A 23,420-nucleotide genomic window follows, 5' to 3' on the forward strand; every position below is an offset into this window, starting at 1 on the left:
CAAGTTGATGCTAAAATAAAAAGAAGTAACAATACAAATATTTCTACAATGCTGGTACTGAGTACAGTGACTTAATTTGTTACACATGTAGTAACTGTTTTTTTTTCTCTGTTTTTAATTTTGTTACTGGCTGTTTACTTGTCTTGAATAATTTCTTTAAAAACAACATGAAGCAGTGTTTACTTAATTGAGAAATACTTGAAGGGTTTGTAATTGTTTTAATTTCATTTGTTAATATTTATATTGATATTTAACTTTTAAATAAAGTAGTGTTTAATAGCATACTAGTTTTTTGCTGTTGATGTGAAAATTAGTATTAGTATGAAAAATAGTTTGTCTGCATATTTTGTTTTACAGTACCAGATCTTCATTCCTATGGTAAATAAAGTGATGTTGAAACATCGCATCAATCATCAGCGCTACGATGTGCTCATCTGTCGAATTGTCAAGGTCAGCATCCTACCCTCTCCACGTCTGCAGACATAATGTTTCTTACACATTTTTTTTCTACATAAACTAGATCTCTGATGACTGTTCTTGTTAGAGGGACTTTTCTGAAACAAACCACTTCTTGTGTTCTGGTGGAGAAGCCTGCCTCTGTTTCCTGAATTTGGCCCCCTGTGTAAACCACCACTCATTCTTTGCTAGTGAACCCAGACTTCCTGTTCTAGCACATGGCCTCTTGGCATCCATATCTAATCTTGTCTTTGTCTTTGACATGCATGATATTTTCTACTGACATAGAATTACCAGCACATAATGCTGGTGTTAAAGAAAGGTTCTTGCCCCTCTTTCAAGAAATGTTTTATGTAAGGAATAATTGAAGAAAGGCCATTCAATTATTAAAAAATAATACACACATGAGGTGGAAATTCCTCAGATGTGCATTATTTTCTAATAATTCCATGGCTCAGAGTCAATTATTCAGCTTATACTATGGCTACCACACTTTAAGACATTGTTCAGATTCATATTTATTTGCTTTGATTGGGTTTTGATTCTTTTGCTGCTGTAGGCTGCAAGGACCTTTGAAATAACTGAAATAATTTGGCGAAGTGATATGGAACTCTAATATGGATCTGCCTGGAACTACTTTTATTTGGAACTGGAATTATTCTACTTTCAAAGAAAATAATTGAATGTTCATCAGCCAATCAGAGTCAAGCATTAAACAGCCTTGTATTATAATTATTTCTGCTTGCTTTTGCCAACAAAACCTAAATAGTTGTTGTCCCGTTATTTTTTTAAAGCATAAAGGCACAAATGTGATATTAGAGATGCTGATTTGATGCTATTAATATCTTTCAAATGTTTGATGTGTAAAATCAGTATAACTCGAAAATGTTTGTTTGGATGTTTAGTTTGTCATAGAAAATATTTTTTTGATTTTGAACTTTTTTGAATGAGGGAATTTGGATGTATGTATTTTTTATGTTGTTTTTTCTATTTATTTTTATGTATGTTTCTAGTAAATGATCACATAAATCAGTGGTCTACACTACATACAGTAGACCTTTTGTTAAAAAATAAACATCTGTCTGTGGAAAGTTTTAGGCATTTAGGTTTTTTCAAGCTGAGCACAAATGTAGATTTGTGTGTGTGTGTGTGTATTTGAGTTGGCTTTGCTAACCTGTGTGTCTCTTTCTCAGGGCTATACTTTGGCGGAAGAGGAAGAGGACCCTTTAATATTTCAGCATAGGCAATTACGTGGTAATCAAAGTGACACTCTGGTTAGTGGCCCGGTTGAATCAGGACCAATGAAGAAACTGCACGTCAGCACAACTGCTCTGCAGAAGGTATGTAGAATGAGGTGTAGCCTTCGAAACTTCACACTCACATATTGGAGTGTTTTTGGTTCAGTATTACAGAAACGTTCACATAAGTATGTAAATACTGAAGCAGACCAGTCTTTTAATGTCCGACATCCCGATCCCAATAAAATCAGCTTTGGAAATCTTTAGTGTTGGAAATCTGAATATAATATCTAGTTTTTAATGTCCTCATCCCCAACATTTTTGTTTTTTTAAACATAATGGTATTGTGTATTGGTTAAATGAGCGCTCATTTATCACATCTTGAAATGAGATTTAATCACACTATCTTTCATAAAATAAATTCAGCTTTTTCCTAAGTTTGTGAAGAATGGGAAACTGTTTACACTAGGAGTAAATGGGTCCCCTTAAAGTCATGCCCAATATATTCCCTGAGCTCCTTTTTTTGTATTTTGTATTATTTGAACCATAGGTGCATATGTCTTCAACACCACACTTGATCATCCTTTTCAGACAGAGATTGTTCATGTGTCTTTCGGGGTGCACTGTTGAAGGGATTGTCTGTTCTCTATGATTCATGAACACGCAGTGTTGGGGAGTAGTTAACTACATGTAGTGGTGCTACTAGTTTAACTACATTTTTCAGTAGCTTGTATGTAGTTCAGCTACTTTTAAAACAATGTAGCTTTTCCAGTAGTTAACTACATTTTCCAGCAAGTAGCGGTGTAGCGCGACCAAAAGCTACAAGCTACATTCCATTTTGCGTTCTGCGATGCATTGAAGCAGCACAGCGTCTTCAGATCACGAACTAAAATTGTGCATACCACCATCTATTGTTATATAACGCATCTTGCGGCTTTATCAGTTCATCAGCAGTTCATCAAGAAGAGATCGCCTGATGATTATGTAAAGGACAGGAGTGGGTTCACACTGCATGAATCGATCAGTAAAGGTTATGCTTAATTTATAAACAAATGATTAAAACGCTGTCTGTGTCAAAGACTTCAAGCACATACAGGTGAATAATAGCCTTTTAAAATGGATTGTCCTGCTTTATTGCAGTCTATATCAAATGTATGCAAACTATTTTATTACAGTGGTGACCCGCCTTAGTCTAATCTGTCCCGCAAGTTTTATAATGAACATAAGATCACTAACGCGGTGTTTTGAGTCATTGCATTGGCAAAGCATCCGTCAATTGAACAGAAAGCAAAATCGCGATATAGTTTAGTGCGCTTATCAGATGGCAAAGGCTGATCTAATAAAATCAGTTGCTCGGGGTATAAGAATGTTCAATCACACGAAAAGCGCATGATTCGTGTCTCAAAGCTTTATCACTGCATGTGCTGTGAGTTTAACCTGTATTTTTCTGTGTATCTAATTTAAGTTCCGGTTCGGTTTAAGTGCAGGTCCGGTTCCAGAATCAAATCATTGAGGGTGCTTCTGAAATAAGTGAGGGTGCTATAGTAAAGTGCAGATGTAATGTGTAAACAATGGCTCCACCATAATAAGAATAGCAATGTATAGTGAGACATTTAAGTCATTTTACAAATAATTGGAGTAGAATTTCAAAAAATATTGATACAAAAATTCCAATATTTTTCTAGTCTGCATTTACATTGCTTATTATTATTCTTATTATTGCATATTTTTGTCCCGTGTTATGGTTATGGTAGAAATTTTGAGCATGAATCCTAGTGCATTTATATGTAGATATCTCTTCTGAACTGCAGAGTGCAATTGGTGGTCGGTCCTCTCATAGCATGAAAAACAAAACTTATATTAAAATTCTGAATGTATTATATATAAAGCGTGCAAAGAGAGTCAGTGTGAGATATAGGCTACATTTGAGTATTGTATCTTTTGATATAGTTTACAAAATAAAACAGTACACTTTGAAATCATAATTGTAGTGCATTGTTTTAAACCCCAGACATCTTACTTAAACATTCTTCAGTTATAGTTATTTGTAATAAGCTATGTAATTTAAAAAATAAATAAATAAATAATTAAAAGTAGTTTCAATGTAGCTAGCTACTTTTTGATAGTAACTTGTAGTGTAGCTAACTACTTTTTCAAAAGGGTAACTTGACTGTAGTTTAACTACTTTAATTTATGAGTAGCTTGTAGCTTGTCAAACTACAGTTTCAGAGTAGCTTCCCCAACACTGTGAACACATCATAATCATTTACATGTGTTGCCTGAGTGGTCTTTCCACTGTCATCATTATTTAATTTTCTGTTGCCTAAATATTGAACATTCACCCATGGATGGACTCGACTGCATTTCTTTGATCCAAAATACAGCAAAAGCAGTAATATTGTGAAATATTTTTACATTTTAAAATAACCTTTTAAATTTCTTTGCTGTCAGTTTTGATCAATGTAATGCATCCTTTCTGAATAAAAGTACTTATTTCTTTATTTCCAGAGAAAAAATAATTGTTGCTGACCCCAAACTTTTGAACGGTAGTGTATAATGTTACAAAAAACTTTCCATTTCAGATAAAATTATGTTCTTTTGAACTTTCTATTCATCAAAGAATACTGAGAAGAAAAAAAAGTACATAACTGTTTTTTAACATTGATAATAATAATAAATATTTCTTGTGCAGCAAATCAGCATATTAGAATGATTTCTGAAGGATCATGTGACACTGAAGACTGAAGTAATAATGCTGAATGCTGAAAATTCAGCTTTGCCAACCCAGGAATAAATAGCATTTTAAAACATATTCAAATAGAAAATTTATTTATTTATTTATTTATTTATTTATTTTAAATTTTAAATTTTAAATTGTAAAAATATTTCACATTATATTACTGTTTTTCTGTATTTTGGATCAAATAAATGCAGCCTTGGTGAGCAGAAGAGACTTTTTTAAAAAACATAACGTACCGATCTAAAACTCTTGAGCTTTAGAGTGTATGTGTGTTCCTTCCACATACATGTTTCTCTCTCACACATACATTCGCATACATGTGTATATTTTGGTTTGGTTTGTTTATTTACCCAGCATAAATTTGATTTTATTCCTTTTTTCTATGTGTGGCAGAACGGAAAAGTCCGGGTTCGGATGCCACTTATTTACTTTCACTTTTAATGCATGAAAGGGAAAACAGGGGCGTACATATCAATTAGTGAGGGAAATGAACTTAAGGTGAAGCTCAGCCACCGGAAGGGATGAGACGTCACAAGTGAACAGCTGAGAGAGAGTGGCGCCCGAACAGGGACTTGAACTGTGAAACGTGAATTGAAAATCATGAACTTTGAATGTGAAACATGAATTGTGAACCTTGAAATGAATCATGATTTAAACTTTATTTAAAAAAAAAAAATTGTTTTGTTTCTTTTTTTGGAAATGCAAATACAAAACTGTGAGATTGTGGTTGAAATTATATACTGTGCATTGTGATTGTCTGTTTGATTTCATTCTTTTAACTGGAGAAAAAAAAGAAAAAAAAACACTTTTTGTTCAGTGTGATTTGGATTTTTGTCATTCAATTCTCATTTGTGAGAAAACTGTGTTATGGGGATTCAAAGGTGTGGAATGCTATGACACGTCCCTGGATGACTGAATTATATTTTGACTGAACTGTGAGGAGTTATCCTTGTTATATCAATAACTGAATGTTTACTTCTCTTTTGGGTGAAACAATTGTGTGAACAAATTGGAAAGTGGAACTTCTGAAGAAATTACTAAAGGGTAATTTGTAATTTCTAAAAGTTGGTGGAACTGTTTATTTAACCTTGTAGTTTATTATTTTGCCCTGTTTGAACATTGTAGTTTATTTTGCCCTGGTTTGTTATTTTGGCCCAGTTTGTTGTTACCCCCCCAAAAAAAAAACAAAAAAAAAACACACACATACCCAGTTACTTATTTACTGATTTGTATTTTACACATAGTACACACTTACATCAACATGACCTCCACACCTTCTCCTTCTCCATCCATTTGTGTGGATATTGATGTCCCTGAAGTGGAAACTCCCATGTGGATGTCAACAGCCCCAAACACCCCTTTCCCTTACACCCCCATTATGCCCCAAACTGGCCCCACTGGAACCAGTGTGCGGTTTGCCACTTCCCCCTTGACTGTTAGCACTCCAGTACAAACCCTCACCTGGGAACCTCCCAGCGCAGACCGTATGCAGCTTTGCTCATCACCTGAAACTTCTCCTCCATCTTCTGTGGGACAGCAGGATTTGCAGGATTTGCCTTGTGAACTTCCCACACCTGGCAGAGGAATTCAACATCTTACCCAACAAGTAAAAGGAGATTTGGACTCCTTAAAGGAGTCTTGCCAGAAACAGGAGAGTGCAGTCATTCAACTTACCCAGGAAGTAAAGGACAAGTCGTCTCAACATACAACAAACATTTCCAATATGGTAACTAAGATGGCGGACAACCAGCAACAGTTACTCAAGTGCATCTCTGATAACAAACGACACGTGGAAAGCGAGATGGATCAATGGACCAAAGCTACCAAACTTATGAAGTCAGATGAACTGACAAATGTGAAGACTGCCCTTGTATCTGAGGTACGTTTCTTGGTTGAACAGCTTCAGGTAGAAATTCAGAAGGATCTTAAAGTCATGCGCAAGAACCTGCAGACTAGTCAAGATGAACTCTACAAAGAACTTCATCAGTGTAAAAAACAAATGGAGGAGCTTAGCACTAACTCTCAAAAATTCCAGTCAGACTTGACAAAACAATTTGAAACAGAAAGAAAAGAGATGACGGATCAACCAAAAGAGGTATCCTTGTCGACACCAGTTTCCCTTTCCTCACCACCGAGCCCAGAAGTACACGCCACCACATCTTCCACTGCTACGGCAGCAAAAAGTGATCATCTTCGACTAACATTTCCCACATTTGGAAGACCATCCGATGATGCTGACCCTTTAAGTTATTTAACTCGATGTCAGGATTTTTTGGCATTACACCCTTTGTCGGATGTGGATCTTCTGGCTACTTTTCGCACAGTCTTACATGGAACTGCTCGTGACTGGTGGGAAGTCGCTCGTTCTTCCATTTTCTCCTGGACTGAATTCGAAGCAGCTTTCCTCTCTGCTTTCCTTTCAGAGGACTATGAGGACGAGTTGGCAGAGCGAGTCAGAACTAGGACTCGAGGAGAACGAGAACCTATCAGAGATTTTGCTTTCTCCTACCGAGCATTGTGCAAGAGATGGAAGAGCACATTATCAGAATGTGAAATTATAAAAATGATTTTAAAAAATATTAAACCTCACCTCGCCAGTCAGCTCCGCAGTCGGGTGTCTACAGTGGAAGAATTGGTGAAGTTGGGTCATCAATTAGAAAAAGACTACGAACAGCAACTCAGGTATGATAGAGGCATACATCCTAAACAACAGTCTATGGCACCACGACCTCCTGTTAATCGTGCTATGGACAAGTCCCAAGTTCAATGCTGGCGGTGTAAAGGACACCATTCCCCAGGAAACTGTCCTCATTTTACATCTCTTTCAAGTCAGCCATCCCATCAGCCTCAACCCTCTCACAACAAACAACCTCCCCAAAATCCAAAACAGGGTGGGTTACCCTCCAACAACACTGTCTCAGCCACAACTGCAACACCTATCACCTCCAGTCTGAAAACGAACCAGGGTATTGACCACAAACAGTTCACAGTACCCCAACAGCTAGTAGTCCCTATCACCATTGGCACCTGGAAAGGTAAAGCTATTGTGGACACTGGAGCTAGCTATACTCTTATACATGAGAGTTTATGGAAGGATCTTACCCCTCAAGAGAGTCTCCATCCTTGGACATTAGGTCCCCTATACCTAGCAAACGGTGAGGCTGAAGTTCCACTTGGGTGGATAAATGTGCAGATTACCCTGCATAACGCAAATATTTCTATGCAGGCTGTAGTCCTTACGTCCACCTCCCTGACCTATGTAGCCGTGTTGGGATTAGATTTCATTTTCCTGAGTGGTCTCCAACTTAATGTCGCGGACAGGAAATACTCATTCAAATGTGCTCCAGAGGAGGAATACTGTTTCCAATTGGGACAAGCGAGTATACCTGCAAGTAAAGTTCCATGCCAAAGAAAGATAAGGAAATATAAGAGTTCCCAACAAAATCTTTCCTTACTAAGTGCTGTTCCTCCTTCACAACCTCTACGGGCATCTAGAGATGTCGACTCTACTGCTACAGAGGATCAAGTCTTAATTGAAAATGCATTGAAAGAAGCGACTTTACCTCATAATGATGAAGTTCAGCTACGCCACCTCTTGGAGTCCCATCAAACGGTCTGTACACGCCGACCTGGGCGTACAACTGTTCTTCAGCACTGCCTGTACACTCGTCATCCTGTACCCATTAAACAACGGCCCTATCAGCTCACACCTGCAAAGCAAGCCATAGTAAAGGAGCAGATTGAAGAAATGTTAAAAGCTGGCATCATAGAACCCTCTTATTCAGCATGGGCATCACCAGTTGTCTTGGTCCCCAAGAAAGACGGAAGTCTCAGGTTCTGTGTTGACTATAGAAAGGTCAATGCCCTCACCGAGAGTGATGCATATCCAATCCCTAACATCACGGAGATCCTGGAGTCGCTTTCTGGTGCAGCCATTTTTTCAACTCTTGACCTTAATAGCGGTTACTGGCAGGTACCCATGGAACCTGAGAGCAAGCCGAAGACCGCCTTCATCACATCAGGGGGGCTGTACCATTTCAATGTTATGCCTTTTGGTCTGAAAAATGCCCCAGCAACCTTTCAAAGGCTGATGGAAATAGTCCTGAGAGAATTGCTTGGAACCATATGTTTTGTCTATATTTATGACATCATCGTTTACTCACCATCTATGGCCCAGCATTTCCTCGACATCCAGACCATCCTTCAACGCTTGCAAACAGCTGGGTTGACATTAAACTTAAAGAAATGTAAGTTTTGTCTTCAGGAGATCAACTTCCTTGGTCACGTAGTGAACGGAAAGGGGATTACCGCTGACCCAAGCAAAGTGGAAGCAATCCGCACCTATCCAGTTCCACGGAATCTGAAAGAAGTCCAACGCTTCTTAGGATTGGCTGGTTGGTACCATCGATTCGTGCCAGACTTCTCCAGGATCGCTGATCCTCTCAACACCCTAAAAAAGAAAGGACAATCATTTCAGTGGACGTTAAAATGCCAACAAGCTTTTGAGTATTTAAAAGCATGCCTTACAGCACCACCTATCCTTGGACATCCTAATCTCCAACTTCCCTTTACAGTGTACACTGACGCAAGCGACACTGGTTTGGGTGCTGTGTTAACTCAGCGGAAAGAACAAGGTGGGGAGGAAGTGATCGCTTACGCCAGTAGGACTCTAAATAAAGCTGAGACAAACTATTCTACCACTGAAAAGGAATGTCTTGCAGTGGTATGGGCTCTGGATAAATGGCAGCATTACTTAGAACCTCGACTGTTCACGGTAATCACTGACCATTCCTCGTTGCAATGGGTGATAAGTTCCACAAAAACAACCAGTCGACTCATCAGATGGGCTCTTCGACTACAAAGATATGACTTTGTGATGGAGTACAGGAAAGGGAAGTTGAATGTAGCACCTGATGCTCTTTCACGAATGAACTACCTACCTGGATGTAGTGTGTACACCAATCAGAAAGAGGAGTCAGAGTTTCCAATCACCCCGGAAAGCATCTGGGAAGAACAACATCAGGATCCTGAAATTGGAAAAATATTTCAGGCATTAGCAAAGAATGAACTCGCAGAGAAGGAACAATATGCAGTTTTAGAAGACAAATTGTATCACACCACTCATCTGACGGATGGCCGAGTCCATTACCGTGTTGTCATTCCCAGCAGCCTTATACCCAAAATTCTCCAATACTATCATTCAAATCCCATGAGTGGACATCTTGGAATTTTCAAGACGTATAAGCGAGTACAGGACGTTGCCTACTGGTCTGGCATGTGGACGAATTTAAAAAAACATGTTAAGAGGTGTGTAAAGTGTCAAACTCTTAAGAGTGACAACAAAAAAACTGGCAGGAAAACTTCAACCAATTACTACAACACGACCCAATGAAATGATGGGAGTAGATGTAATGGGCCCACTGCCAAAAAGCACCAAACAACATGAGTACTTACTCGTCATTGTTGACTATTTTTCTCGATGGGTCGAGCTATTTCCCATGCGGCAAGCCACTGCTCAGACTATTGCTGAAATCTGGCGGAGAGAAGTGCTGACTCGATGGGGTGTGCCTGATTACATCCTGTCAGACGGAGGAACCCAATTTGTGTCTGCAGTATTCACTGAGTTGTGTGCAAAGTGGAATGTAACACACAAATTAACCACTGCTTACCATCCGCAAACGAATATGACCGAACGAGTCAACCGTACTCTGAAGTGTATGATAGCTTCCTTCGTAGAAGATAATCACAAAGGTTGGGACCTCTACCTTCCCGAGTTTCGTTTTGCACTCAATACTGCCGTTCAGGAAACAATTGGAATGACGCCTGCTGAGCTCCATCTGGGCAGGAAACTTCAGAGTCCTGTGGACAAATTGTTGCATGGACACAACCTTTCACCCTCTGGTCCTTCGTATGATATTGTTCATCAATTGTCCCAACTACAAAGAAAGGCAGAGGAAAACTGCAAAAGAGCTCAAACAAGGCAGTTGAGAAGTTATAACAAAAACAGAAGAGATGTCTCCTTCCAGGAGAAAGATCGCATATGGGTTAGAAACTTCCCTCAATCCAGTGCACAACGCAACTTTAGTGCTAAGCTGGCACCGGAATGGAAGGGCCCTATCGTATAATTCAACAGTTGGGGCCTCTCAACTATCAAGTTGCGCTGGAAACCACAGGAGAAGACGTGCGCACTGTGCATGTATGCAATGTGAAACCTTGTTTCCCTACTGCAAAAGAAATGGAAGAACGTACTCTGAAGAACCTCCGGGAACTTTTCCATGAGACCTCAGACGAGGATGAAGATTTCCTTGGGTTTTAGAGGGTTTCCCTCTTAACAACTTAACAACTATGCGTTGTCTTCTCAAGGAGGGGAGAGTGTGGCAGAACGGAAAAGTCCGGGTTCGGATGCCACTTATTTACTTTCACTTTTAATGCATGAAAGGGAAAACAGGGGTGAGTGAGAGTGGTGGGAGAAAAGTCAAGTGAGTTACCGTGTGGGATGTGGCTCATGTTCCTGTCGGCCGCTTCCAGACCTGCTGCACTGAGCGTGTGAACGGGGGTAAAGTTACCTTCACGTTTAAGCATCGCTAAGCTGTCCAAATGGGAAAGCCGGTCGTTACGAGGATCATCGTTGCGTCCACTATGGACCCTAGACACTCTTCATTAGCCCTGTGATCAGCTGCGCTTGGGTCAGTGACGCAAAGCCATTCATTCATTTCCACAAACAATCTAGCACACGCGCTCTCCGACACACATACACACATGCACATATACACACACGCACACATACACGCGCACACATACAAACTGTTCAAGTCTAGTTGTTTATATTTATTTTGTTTTTGATTCCCCTTCTACGAACTACTTATTCATTGTTTTTTTTACATGGACAAAGTTGGGTTTAAACCGGACATGTGTATATCCACTGTTGCGAAAGCCATGCTAATGAACTGTGTCATATCTGCTCGTATCTAAATACAAACCACGAACAACGAGAATAAGTAGCATGGTCGGAAATCATTTTTCTGTTCTTTGTTTTGTTGGTGGCTGATAATATATATATTCATACTTTGTTGTTGTTTGTTTTATTTTATTTTTTATTGTGGCAGTATTGTTCTTTATTTAGTTTTGTATCAAACTAAGTTTTTTTTTTTTTTATTTATTGGTGAGTGTTCTATTGTGTAATCTCATTTAAGTAAACGTGAGTGGGAGAAAAATATTCACAAAAGACTGTGAATATTTTGTTTGTTGGACGTAACGGGTGGTTATTTGAAGCTATCCTGTTTTTTTGTTTTTTTTGTTGTTGTTTTTGTTTTTGGCAGGCCTATACCTGCCTGGCGCCCGAACAAGTGTGATTAAAAAAAACATTTATTGAACTCTCTTACTCGTGAATTGTTGTTTTGGGGGCCACCACCGTTACATATGGATATAGCTATTTAGTACTTACAGATTAAATAATCTAAACCAGTGGATCCCAACCTTTTTAGCCTCAAATTAAATAATCTAAACCAGTGGATCCCAACATATTTAGCCTCAAGTACCCCCACAACTATATCAATAAGGCTCAAGTACCCTTTCATGAACACTAAAACAAAGTAAATGCAGTGTTTATATTTGAATGCAGTTTTTACAATTACCTAATTTGCCAATGAACCAGTCTTATTGATTGCAATTCAGACTTGAACATAATGGGAACATTTCAATAAGAAACACAATATAATTGTAAATGTAATTGGACATTCCAGTACTTAAAATGTATTATTTTTAATATGATGACAAAAAACATTAATTAGTTATCCTTCAGAGACTTTCCCCATTTAAACTGAAAGTTTCAAGATGTAGGAAATCCAACATTTGATGAAAAACAAACACTTTTATTTAAAAATGAAAAAAATACCACTATAACCAGTAGATGGCTGCAGATGAGCACTTATTGGCTCATATTACCCATATCCATTCTCAAACCAGTTTTACTTTTGAATTTATAATTAGACTAGACATTATAAAATCACCAGGTTTAAAAATCAGTTGTCAAAGTTCAGCACTTTATGTACTGAAGTAGGAAAAGTCACAAAATCTCATGAAGAAAAAGAACTTTTCTTCAAATTATGAATGAATTACACAAAGTAAGCAATTAACAAGCACTCCCTTAATCACTGAAGCTGTAGGTCGGCACACTTGCGAAAACTCCCATTTTAATCAATAAAAATCTGACTAAAGTGCACAATAAATCTTTTAATAAAATGTCAGCTACACTATGATTTTTTTTTATGAGAGGATTTGTGAGCATAGGACTTAAACATAGGACTTAAACTGGCTCTAAACAGCAACTTTTTCAGTGTTTTGAGGAATATTGAACTGAGTCTCACAACCAACCAGTAACTTAAACACCTCTGTTTGGCCATTATTTTCAACAGTAATGTCTGTGCTTGGCTACAGTACTCAATGCTGCAAAATCACATTGTAAATAGAAACATTTGCAGCGATAAAGCGCCAGGTTGGGGTGAAGCTGGGGCAACTGACTGCAACCATAGCAAGCTTATTACGGCCTATGTGACAGCCCTGAACAAACCAATCAAAATATATATACACACACACACACACACACGCACACACACACACATAGTATGTAGTATGAAGAGCTATACTGTGGTATGAAGTATGAAGAGATATACTGTATATATATAATGTGTGTGTGTGGGGGTGGGTGTATGTGTGTTCAGTGTATTTTAAATCTTAATTGTGTACTATTACCTTAACAACATGCTAACATCAAACTATTGTAATTATTTATGGAGCAAATCTCCCCTGCACTTTGTGAGTACCACTATTTATGTGGTGAAGTTGTTGTCTATATAGAGCATTTCAAATCGGTCACATGTGCAGTTCCAGAAGGCAACTCCCTATGTAGTACGCTTTGATGCAGCTAACTAGAACAGAGCTCACATGGTTCTTTTGTCTGTTTATTAGTCCTTTCTCTGCTATGTTCAGGCTTGGGGTGCAGCCAGAAAGGTGTCCAAAGATGACTGGCTGGAGTGGTTGAGACGTCTCAGTGTGGTCTTGCTAAAAGAATCATCTTCACCTGCCCTGCGCTCCTGCTGGTCTCTGGCGCAAACATATATACCACTCGCTAGGTAAACCTTACCTCCTCAGTCTCTGTTTTTCTGTCAAAGTGCAATTTGAGAAACTCATAATTTTTGTAGAATTTGTCTGTGATTGCCAACATTTTCAGTAGCCTTAATTTTGGGAGTATTATCTCTTTCGGCAGGAACAGGAATGGGCTATCTGGCTAACATGTGAAATGACACACGTCAAACACTTTTTAATGAAACGTACAGGGCCAGTTAAATCTGTAATCATACCTGCAGTGATAGGCTGACAACGTGACAGCAAAGTGCCATCTCATTCAAATAGTAGCACAATCATCTTTGCTAAATGTTGTTTGGACAATACCACAGGAAAACCCTACATAGATTTTGTGGTCAGAAGTAATATGCACCAACTACTGTATGGACATAACCCTGCACAATTATCAAAGCCTGTGTGTATGTTGTCTCTCTGTAGGGATCTTTTTAATGCTGCATTCTTATCGTGCTGGTCAGAGCTCAGTGAAGACCAGCAGGATGAACTGATACGCAGTATTGAGCTTGCTCTGACTTCTCAGGATATTGCTGAAGTCACACAGACACTGCTCAATCTTGCAGAATTCATGGAGCACAGCGATAAGGTCAGTCTATAAGTCTATAGTCTCTAGACATTTGACAGCAGGCATAATGTCAGATCCACATCGTACGTTTGATCTAATAACTAACCCTGCAAGCCAGGAGAGTAAAGGCTTTTAAAAACATCCGAAAATAAGGCATAAATACAGCATTTAAAGGGTTAGTTTACCCAAAAATTTAAATAATGTCATTTATTACTCACGCTCATGTTGTTCTACATGTCGTTCTTCATGTTGTTCTATCTTTGGAACACAAATTAAGATATTTTTGATGAAATCGATGGCTCAGTGAGGTCTCTGTTGCCAGCAAGTTAATTTACACTTTCAGTGCCCAGAAAGGTACTAAAAACATATTTAAAACAGTTCATGTTAGTACAGTGGATCTACCTTAATGTTATAAAGCAACGAGAATACTTTTTGTGCAACAAAAAAAACAAAATAAAGACTTTTCAAAAAACGAATCTTTTGTTTCGAATCGGTGGTTCAAATCGCGTCAAACTGCCAAACTGCTGAAATCACGTGACTTTGGCGCTCCGAACTGCTGATTCGAAACAAAAGATTCGAAGCAGTGTTTTGAAATGCCCATCACTAGATATTGTTGAAAAGTCGTTATTTAGTTTTTTTTGGCACACAAAAAGTATTCTCGTCACTTTATAATATTAAGGTAGAACCACTGTACTTACATTAACTGTTTTAAATATGTTTTTAGTACCCTTCTGGGCACTGAAAGTGTAAATTAACTTGCTGGCAATAGAGGCCTCACTGAGCCATCGAATGTCATCAAAAAAATATCTTAATTTGTGTTCTGAAGATGAACGAAGGTCTTAACGGGTGTAGAACGACATGAGGGTAAGTAATAAATGACATAATTTTCATTTTTGATTGAACTAACTCTTTAAGTTTGGACACTTCTGTCTTGAAAAGAACATGCATTCTCTCTTCATTCATTCATTCCAAAAAGAAAAAAAAAAAAGAAATTTGAAACTAAATGCAAGATATACTGAATTTTTTTTCCAGTTCTGTGTCTGTATCCTCTATCCAGAGAGGTCATTCATGTTAATAAAAGTACATAATTTCTTTTTTGACAGCACGATTAAGCCTGAAAGGATCGCTCTTCTCCTGCGCATTTGGACAATTACATTTCTTTCCATATTTAGAATGATCTCATTGTGTTGAAGTCCGAATGAATGGTACATTTGTTCAGTTTTATTCCAGCACAACAAATACAGCTCACACCCTTCAGTGGTGACATAGCAAATGGGCAATAAAGTTTGAGAGCTGTGAAATGAAGAGTTTACTCATTGAGGGTCTGTTATATAAACATTTTCGGGGCCAGCTGCTCTGTTCTGTTTTAATATGCTACTCCATTCAGTTCTTCTCTTCTATATCTAAAATCTTTCTTTTCTGTATTTTGTTAGGGCCCACTTCCTTTGAGAGATGACAATGGGATTGTTCTGCTGGGGGAGAGAGCTGCTAAATGTCGGGCTTATGCCAAGGCCCTGCACTACAAGGAACTTGAGTTTCAAAAAGGCCCTTCACCACTCATTTTAGAATCTCTAATCAGGTAGGAAACAAACACTCTTGGAATCTGAGGATAGTCTAGATGCCTAGATGGCTTCATTTCAGTTAGTTTGGTTCAAAAAACAAAACAATTTGCTAATGTTGCTATTGCTTTATTGACTGCTCTGTTACTCAACAGATTTTATGTTTTTATGATGTCAGGTAACTATTGTTTATTAGCAAGCTAGACTGAAGATGGTTAAACTCACTGAAAAATCAGCAACTAACTATTAGCGTAACTGTTCATTCATATATATATATATATATATATATATATATATATATATATATATATATATATATATATATATATATATATATAAAAGAAGCTATTTTTGCATGATAAACACATTCTTTGATATACTCTTGACTCACTATCTATGTGATGTGTGTTCTGGCAACTGATATCATGTCAGGGGCAGGTGCGTGCACTTCTGGTGGTGTTCCACCTGTAAGTTGGTGCCAAATTTAAGTTGGTGCCAAATTTGAATGTTGTGTTTACAAAGAGTAACTGAAAATTTCTGCAAAATTCACCTTTAACAGGGTTCGTACAGAGTTTTTAAAATATGGAAAACTATCATATGCTATAAATATAAAAACAAGAACTCTTTACTGGGGCAATTTTAAACTTCTAACTGGCATGTAAGTGAACAAATCAAATGAATGTAAACAGGTTGAAGCCCAGTCCAGCCCAATGGTAAGTCTGGCAGTGGTGACCGTGTTCCCAGTAAAGCAGTCTTTCGTACTTTTTTGCTTAATTAGAATTTTATCTTAATTTTCATTTATTTTGAGATCATCCTAGTGTCATAGCAATGTCTAGCAAATAACACAGATCATTGTTTCTATCCATATGTTTATTTTACACTGCAACATTACAGAGTCATAGATCTGTTTTTTTAGCCTTGCAATTGGGCTCCTTCCTTTTTTCATCTTTTTTTTTTTTTTTTTTTTTTTTTTTTTTTATATCTGGCCTTTCCCTCCCATGGAGCTGCTTTTAATTTCAGAGGACTCACAGTGCTCACAGATCATTTCAATGCATCCCAGCTGCTTCCTACCTCTCATTGATTCCTCTTCAGCACAGTTCACTCTCTAATGATGGTGGATTCCTTTTTGATGATCAGTGGTCAGAGATTTCTTTAGTCTGATTGCACTCAATGTCTTAGTTCACCTTCCTTGCTCATTTCAGAGCAATGCCTTTCTTTTGCTTGATTAATCTTTTTGAGAAGCTATGATCTACATTAGCCTGATTGCAGCAAAACATAAACAGTATGTTAAATTATTACTGAAAACATCTGCTTATTTGGTTAGAAGAGATACTGTAACTGATTAGTCAGTCAGATGGCTTTGTCCTTTATAAGTACTTTCCATGTTGCTTCCTACATTATTATCCAAATCTGAACTTTACAGTGCATCCAGAAAGTAATCATAATGCTTCACTTTTTCCAAATTTTGTTATGTTACAGCCTTATTCCAAAAGGGATTAAATTCATTATTTTCTTCAAAAAATACCCCATAATGACAATGTGAAAGAACTTTGTTTGAAATCTTGGCAAAACAAAACAAACAAACAAACAAAAAAATCACATGTACATAAGTATTCACAGCCTTTGCTAAATATTTTGTTGAAGCACCTTTGGCACCAATTACAGCCTCAAATCTTTTTCAGAATAATGCTACAAGCTTGGCACACCTATTTTTTGGGCAGTTTCTCCCATTCTTCTTTGCAGGACCTCTCAAGCTCCATCAGGTTGAATGGGGAGCATCGGTGCACAGCCATTTTCAGATTTTAAAAACGCAGTCCATGAAAAAGTAAACACAATTTCGACATTTACAGTACTGTTTGAATTAATTCTAAACAGCAAATGCTTAAACGAATGCTTATATTTACCAAATGTGGTTATGTGAATGTGATTTTTAAAAATCTTATTGATAGTTTTTTTTTTAATCTCCACATTGCGCAGTTGACTGCTACTTGCGAAAATGAGCTGTGATACGTACACTCCATAACATGTGAAAATCTATGGTTATAGCACCACTTAGCGGTCAAGAGCAGAAATGAATTTCCTGCTGCAAACTGCGACGGTACCCGCGGTGACAAAAAAACATTCTGGTTGAGTACCATCTACATAAAAATTGGTTAATCAAAGTTCTAACCAATAATGCCTAATAGAGTAGTGTTTATAAGTGCAGTGCTGCTGCTATTTGGAATGGTCATTTCTGTGTATGCCAGTGTTTGTTGATGTTTTTACTTAATTTAGTCCACCTTTGTCAAAATAATGCATCTCTGAATTGGTAATAAGGCGTTTCTCATGGAATTTCAAATACTCTTTGAAGACTTAGCCAGTCCTCAGTCCTGGTGCTGATTGAGTTCTGTCTCTTGGGTCCTTGGTATTGTTTGGACTTGTTTGTGTTTTGTCAGTATAATATTCTTTTGTGTGGTAAAGAACAAAGACGCTGAGCAATGCTGAGGACAATTGGAGGAAAAAGTCTAATTTGTTTTCTGTGACTTGTGATCCGTCTTGTTTTTGTTTGTTTGTTTTGCTTGTCAAATAAAAACAATGTGATTATTGTAGAATAAATCACATTTTTTTTTGAAAATTACTTCTGTGTTTTATTGCCTAATAAATATACCTGCAAGATTAATAAATACCTCATAAGGGTCTGCAATGACATGAGGGTAATCAAATAGTTAATGGTTCCTTTTTAACTTTTGTGCCATTAAATCATTTCTATATAAGTGTCAGTGCCCTTTTACGTATTGCTCTGGTACATTTAATTTTTTCTGTGCATGATGATGATCAATTTTGCTTTGCATGTAAGTGTTAAATGGTGCTCTCTGTTAAACAAAATGCGTTTTTTACAAGCACATAGTTTCTGCTTGGCTGCTGCTTAAAGGGGCTCTTGAGTGGCAAACCCCTTAGATGTAAAACTTTAAAGAAATGTTTTTAAAAAAAACAACAAAAAAAACAACTAGATTATATACAGAGTATAGATCAATGTTTTATTAAGAACTCAATTAATGTAGTCAATTTAAAAAGTTAAGCCAAGGTTTCGTGCCAGGTCTTATATGACATGAAGAACGGCTTAGAGAAATGAAGTGTGTCAAACAGTTTGGCACAGGGAGTTCTCCAATGCACTGAAAGGTCATGTAAGTTCATGCAGTTCCTGGAAGTGTAACCTCAGCTGGACCTCACAAAATGCCCAGGGATTCTGCACCAGTTAAAATGATCATGCGTAATGTGCTCATGTTGACCCAGGTTTTGGGTATTTTTGCAAGGAATTAATAGATTTATGTTTTTAGTTTAATATCTGTGTTTGTTTTTTTGATGGGTTTTTGACCATTTACCTTTGCTAGTTGCTCTTTATTAGCTTTTTGCATGTTATCTTTATTTATTTTTGTGTTTGCCTTTTGAAGGTTTATGGCCATGCTATCTGCATAACTAAAGTGCTTTCACTATTTTATTTTCCCTGAAATAGTTGTGTGACCTGATCTTGACAAAGTCACATGTATAGGGTGGCCATTCAAGTACTTTTAGTACTCCTAGTTGGAGGCAGTCTCACTGCTGTTTCGTAATGTTTTTGTGTATTTCATTTATTTTTCTTTCATGTTTGTCACATACTCATTTTGACTGTTTTAGTTCATTTTGCACCAATGCAGACACATAATTTAGGTAAAGAAAAAATTATTATTTTTTTTTTTTTTAAAAATACAATTTATTAATCATCCAATATTTTACTTTTTACAGAGTTCATTTGACTCTACCAGTGAACTTACCATAATGTCTCTGAACTGTCAAATTGTTTGTAATTTTACAAAATTGAACATATTTTGTGAATGGCTTACATCAGCTTGTTGCTTAGTCTTGCTGTACTCAATAATCATCAGAAAAGGCTAAAGAAAATAAAATATTTAAGAGATAAATACCTTGTATAAAATGCAATTTACAGTCAAACATCGTTTATCACATATATCTTAAAACACTTTTACAAATGTATTCCTCCTGAAATGTTTGGCCAGCTTAAGCTGTAGAATATGTTGATCCAAGGTTTAGTGGTGAGCAGGAACATAAGTTTGGTTTTGGCAAGTCTTTAAGGTACAAAGCTCTGGGGACGGATCTTCATTTCTACCCGTTTCAGTGAGTAGTTTGGTCCGTGCCATCCATACCAAGAGATGCCATCTGGATTCTTGGTATGTGACCCATAGCGGTGAAACACACCATTAAGATTGGAGTCAGTGCAGCAGTTGTACCAGTATCCACCTGTGAAATAAAGCTTTTAAGGTTAAGTCATAAATTTCATTAGCACAGCAGAAACATGTCTGGTGGTGTTTCTTTTTACCTTGGCGAAGTTGTGCGCAGTTGTCCACACACTTGTCATTGTCTTTGTTCTTAGTGCTGAAGTTGGTATTATTGTGGTAACGCAGAGAGTCGCCAGCGTTCCCACTGTAGTTGGCGATTAAAAGCTTGTAGCTGTTCATCTCATTGCTCAGTGTGAAGAAGCCATATTCAGCGTAGCGTATCTCACCCTCCCAGTCCTAGCAGAATATAAATGAAAAAAATGCACCTTTAAAGATGATGAAGTGTTACTTTGTGTTATTCTACATAGTATGTTGTGCTTGGTGCATACTTGCCTCCATCTCTATTCTCAGCACTGTGGGCTGTCTGGTCAGACGGAAGATGTGTTCGTTGCCGAGCCAGAAGTCACCACGGATTGTACCAAAACCATTCTTGTACTGCTTCCAGTCATGGTTGAAGCTTGTCAGACCAATCTTGCGTCTCTGAATGACAGTCCAGCCACCACCATTGTTTTCCATGTCACAATATACCTGAAGAAACAATCTGGGGATTAATGACAAATCTTCTTTTAAACTGAAGTTGCTGCTTGTATGAAGACTAAGGTTCAGACTTACATTTAGTTCAGGTGTTCCAAGGAATTCATCTTTTGGTAATTTATACTCTCCAGAAATTTTGTAGTTTTTGTTGTATAGAGATGCGCAATCATAGATTGCATCTAAGGGAGAGAAAATTCCTTGATTTAGGGTATCAAAAACCAGGTGCTTTTGAAAAACAAATGATTTAAACCTAATGGAATCCATCAGGATCCACCTTCAAACCAAATGAAGAAACTTAAATTAGTGTGCACTCCTGCTGACTTTAGACTATGTGGGTCTGTGAAACTAGCACATTCCTAACAAAGCTTCACTGTGTGCACGGTTGCTTGTAGGAAAAGGAAACACAGCCTGACAAATAACTAATTGGGTATTAAACATCAACATGCTTCATTTAACATCTCTTTCTGGTTTGAAAGATGAATGGTCTAATTGTTTTGAGGGAAAAAATGCTCCTTCGTTCTTGTGGGTTCAAAGAAAGAAGCACATATTACCTGCTGTGACTTGGCTACTGTTGTAAAGCCAGACATTCCTGCGCAAGGTAACCAGTATTATCTACTAATTACCTCCAACTGCTATCCAGACATTTCAGAGCTCTTTGGATACAACCATGTTAAAGTGTGAAATGAAAAATATGTGTCTAAAGAATTCCATGTAAATGCATTAGAGCATTCTGTCTGGATGAAACTACAGAAACCTTTGTTTTTATTTTTCTCTCTGATTTTCTTGTCTCACATTATAGTACACTGCACTTTTCTGTAATCTTGATGCTATCTGGATGGTGTACCATGATAATTGAGCTGTTATTCTTCATTCCAAAGTAGAGGTCTGTTTCCAAAGTAGAATTTGGAAATGCAGTTTCACAGGAAAGACTGCAAATTCATTCAGAGAAAGATTTCAGAAATCACCCTCCTTTCCCCAACAGTGTGGAGATCAAAAGAGTTGGAGTTGTGAATGGCTGCCAATGTAATTTAAATTAAATGCTGGTCTAAATGAAGAGAATAGTACAACAACAGTCTTCTGCTAATACTTGCTTGATTTTGCTAGAAAAGACGTTCATTTTTATGATGAATAATGCCTGGGTAACGAACATACAGGGTACCATACTTATAACTAGAATAATTGTCCAAGCCCTATTAACATCAGACTTTCTTTAACATAGTTAAACTCTCATTCAAACTAGGTGGGCTACATTATCCCATGACTTTAGTGGACAATCACTGACGCTCTGAGGTATGTCAACAGCCAGCATATGTGACCTGTGACCCTGCGGAGAGTAGAATAACACATGGTGTGTGCTTGAAAAAAGCTTTCAAGCAAATGTTGAGTTATCTGTGTCAAGACTCACCTGAAGTGCTCTGCTGTGGGGCAGACTGGGCTGCCTGCAGCTGCATGATTTCAATCTGATTGTAGATTTCTGAATACTTGCTCTCAGCCTCTGTGACACGGGACTCTTGCTGCTGGTTAAGCTTTTCCAGCTTCATCATCTGCCGCACGATCTTCATAAGATCAGACTCCTGCTTCTTGTTAATTTCTTCCAAAATGCTGGTCAAATTGGCCACCTGGACCTTCAAGGAGCGCACCTCATCACAGCATTGTGCTGGTTTTGCCTGTTTGGGTGTTGCCAAGTTCTTCTTAAGGCCACTCTGAGCCATTGTGTGACCCAGGACTACAAGTAAAAGAGCCAATGCTGTAGCCATTATCTTCATGCTTTTCGTTATTCTTATGTGCGGAGAAAGTTTGAGTAATCTTGCTTTGAGGGAGATGCTGATCGAGCTTGGCTGTGTTGCTCTGTCGAATGTTTGTCAGATGACAGTGGCACAAGAAAAATGTAAGAACTCTTTAGAATGAAGTGTAGAAAATTTTCTGGTCTCTCTTCTCTGCTGTTCGGAATCAGTCTGCTCACACCGAGGGCCTTAAATATTTTTTCACGTGTGCTGTGCCCTCCCCTTTTGGTCAGGCCCACAGTCATTGACCCCCCCACCACCTACCACCACTTGGCCCTCCTCACCCTCTCCCCCTTGCAAAAGATTTTCCTCTGCCTTTTGTCTAGTCCCACCCATCCAAACATGTGCAATGCACCTCTCAATGCTTCCATTCTGCACAAGCGGAATTTGATAATAAACAGAAGATTGCATGAAGGCTTTGTTCTGTGAAGGTTATTCACTGTCTTAAATTCTGATCTTTTCTTTAGAAAAGTAGTTTTCTGTGTGACATCCTCTTATCAAAGAGGAAGACTCAAGAGAGGAAGCTGTGCTTTCTTTCCATTTTTTTAATTTCTCAGAACCAGCTTGTAATAATTGGAGTAAGTGCTAGATAACCATGTGAGATGCTATTAGATTTGACTAGATTTAAAAAAGTGGTTCTCAAACTTTTTTCAAGTGGTATACCACAAAAATTTGGACTCCCCAAATGACATCCATTGTGCCAAGTTGATTTTATTTGTATAGGGCTTTTCACACATTGTTTCAAAAGAGCATTACAGACAATCATGATGTTAATGTTTGCTATATCTTAAAGTGATAGTTCACCCAAAAATGAGCTTTCTGTCCCTACATAGACAGCTACGCAACTGACACTTTGACGCATCAAAAAGTTCATTAATATATTGTAAAACTAATCCATATTGGCAGGTTTAGTCCAAATTTTCTGAATAGACATGATTGATTGTCTATGAAGGGACAGAAAGCACTCAGATTTCATCAAAAATACCTTCATTTGTGTTCTGAAGATGAATGAAGGTCTTGGAGGTTTGGAACAACATGACGGTGAGTAATGACAGAATTTTTATTTTTAGGTGAACTATCTCTTTAATATCTT

The 23,420-nt window shown here is 37.8% G+C and overlaps 2 protein-coding genes across 5 annotated transcripts in view; one reads left to right on the forward strand and one right to left on the reverse strand.

Annotated features, from left to right (window-relative positions):
- The window catches only part of mtor (mechanistic target of rapamycin kinase), a 344,442-nt gene that overhangs the window by 102,002 nt on the left and 219,020 nt on the right, over window positions 1-23,420 (forward strand). For all 4 annotated transcript variants that reach the window (XM_067394176.1, XM_067394175.1, XM_067394174.1 and 1 more), the window contains 5 exons: window positions 358-450; window positions 1,650-1,796; window positions 13,423-13,565; window positions 13,996-14,158; window positions 15,571-15,716. In XM_067394176.1, the coding sequence (XP_067250277.1) occupies window positions 358-450; window positions 1,650-1,796; window positions 13,423-13,565; window positions 13,996-14,158; window positions 15,571-15,716 (692 nt within the window). The remainder of the gene's footprint in view (window positions 1-357; window positions 451-1,649; window positions 1,797-13,422; window positions 13,566-13,995; window positions 14,159-15,570; window positions 15,717-23,420) is intronic.
- Window positions 19,416-22,475, reverse strand: angptl7 (angiopoietin-like 7). The gene is made up of 5 exons (XM_067393404.1): window positions 21,949-22,475; window positions 20,622-20,722; window positions 20,343-20,537; window positions 20,051-20,246; window positions 19,416-19,971 (listed from the first exon to the last, which is right to left on the reverse strand). The coding sequence occupies exons 1-5, from the start codon at window positions 22,307-22,309 to the stop codon at window positions 19,802-19,804; spliced, it is 1,023 nt and encodes a 340-aa protein (XP_067249505.1). The 5' UTR covers window positions 22,310-22,475; the 3' UTR covers window positions 19,416-19,801.

Source organism: Chanodichthys erythropterus, chromosome 9 (assembly GCF_024489055.1).
Source record: "Chanodichthys erythropterus isolate Z2021 chromosome 9, ASM2448905v1, whole genome shotgun sequence".
Classification (NCBI taxonomy): domain Eukaryota; kingdom Metazoa; phylum Chordata; class Actinopteri; order Cypriniformes; family Xenocyprididae; genus Chanodichthys; species Chanodichthys erythropterus.

Bases quoted from the DNA above. Each gene is read 5' to 3' on its own strand.
- angptl7 (XM_067393404.1), bottom strand. From the start codon at position 22,309: ATGAAGATAATGGCTACAGCATTGGCTCTTTTACTTGTAGTCCTGGGT. The intron at 20,723-21,948 runs GTGAGTCTTGAC...TCTCTCCCTTAG, and splicing joins CCCACAGCAGAGCACTTCAG to ATGCAATCTATGATTGCGCA. The intron at 20,247-20,342 runs GCAAGTATGCAC...ATATTCTGCTAG, and splicing joins TGCTGAGAATAGAGATGGAG to GACTGGGAGGGTGAGATACG.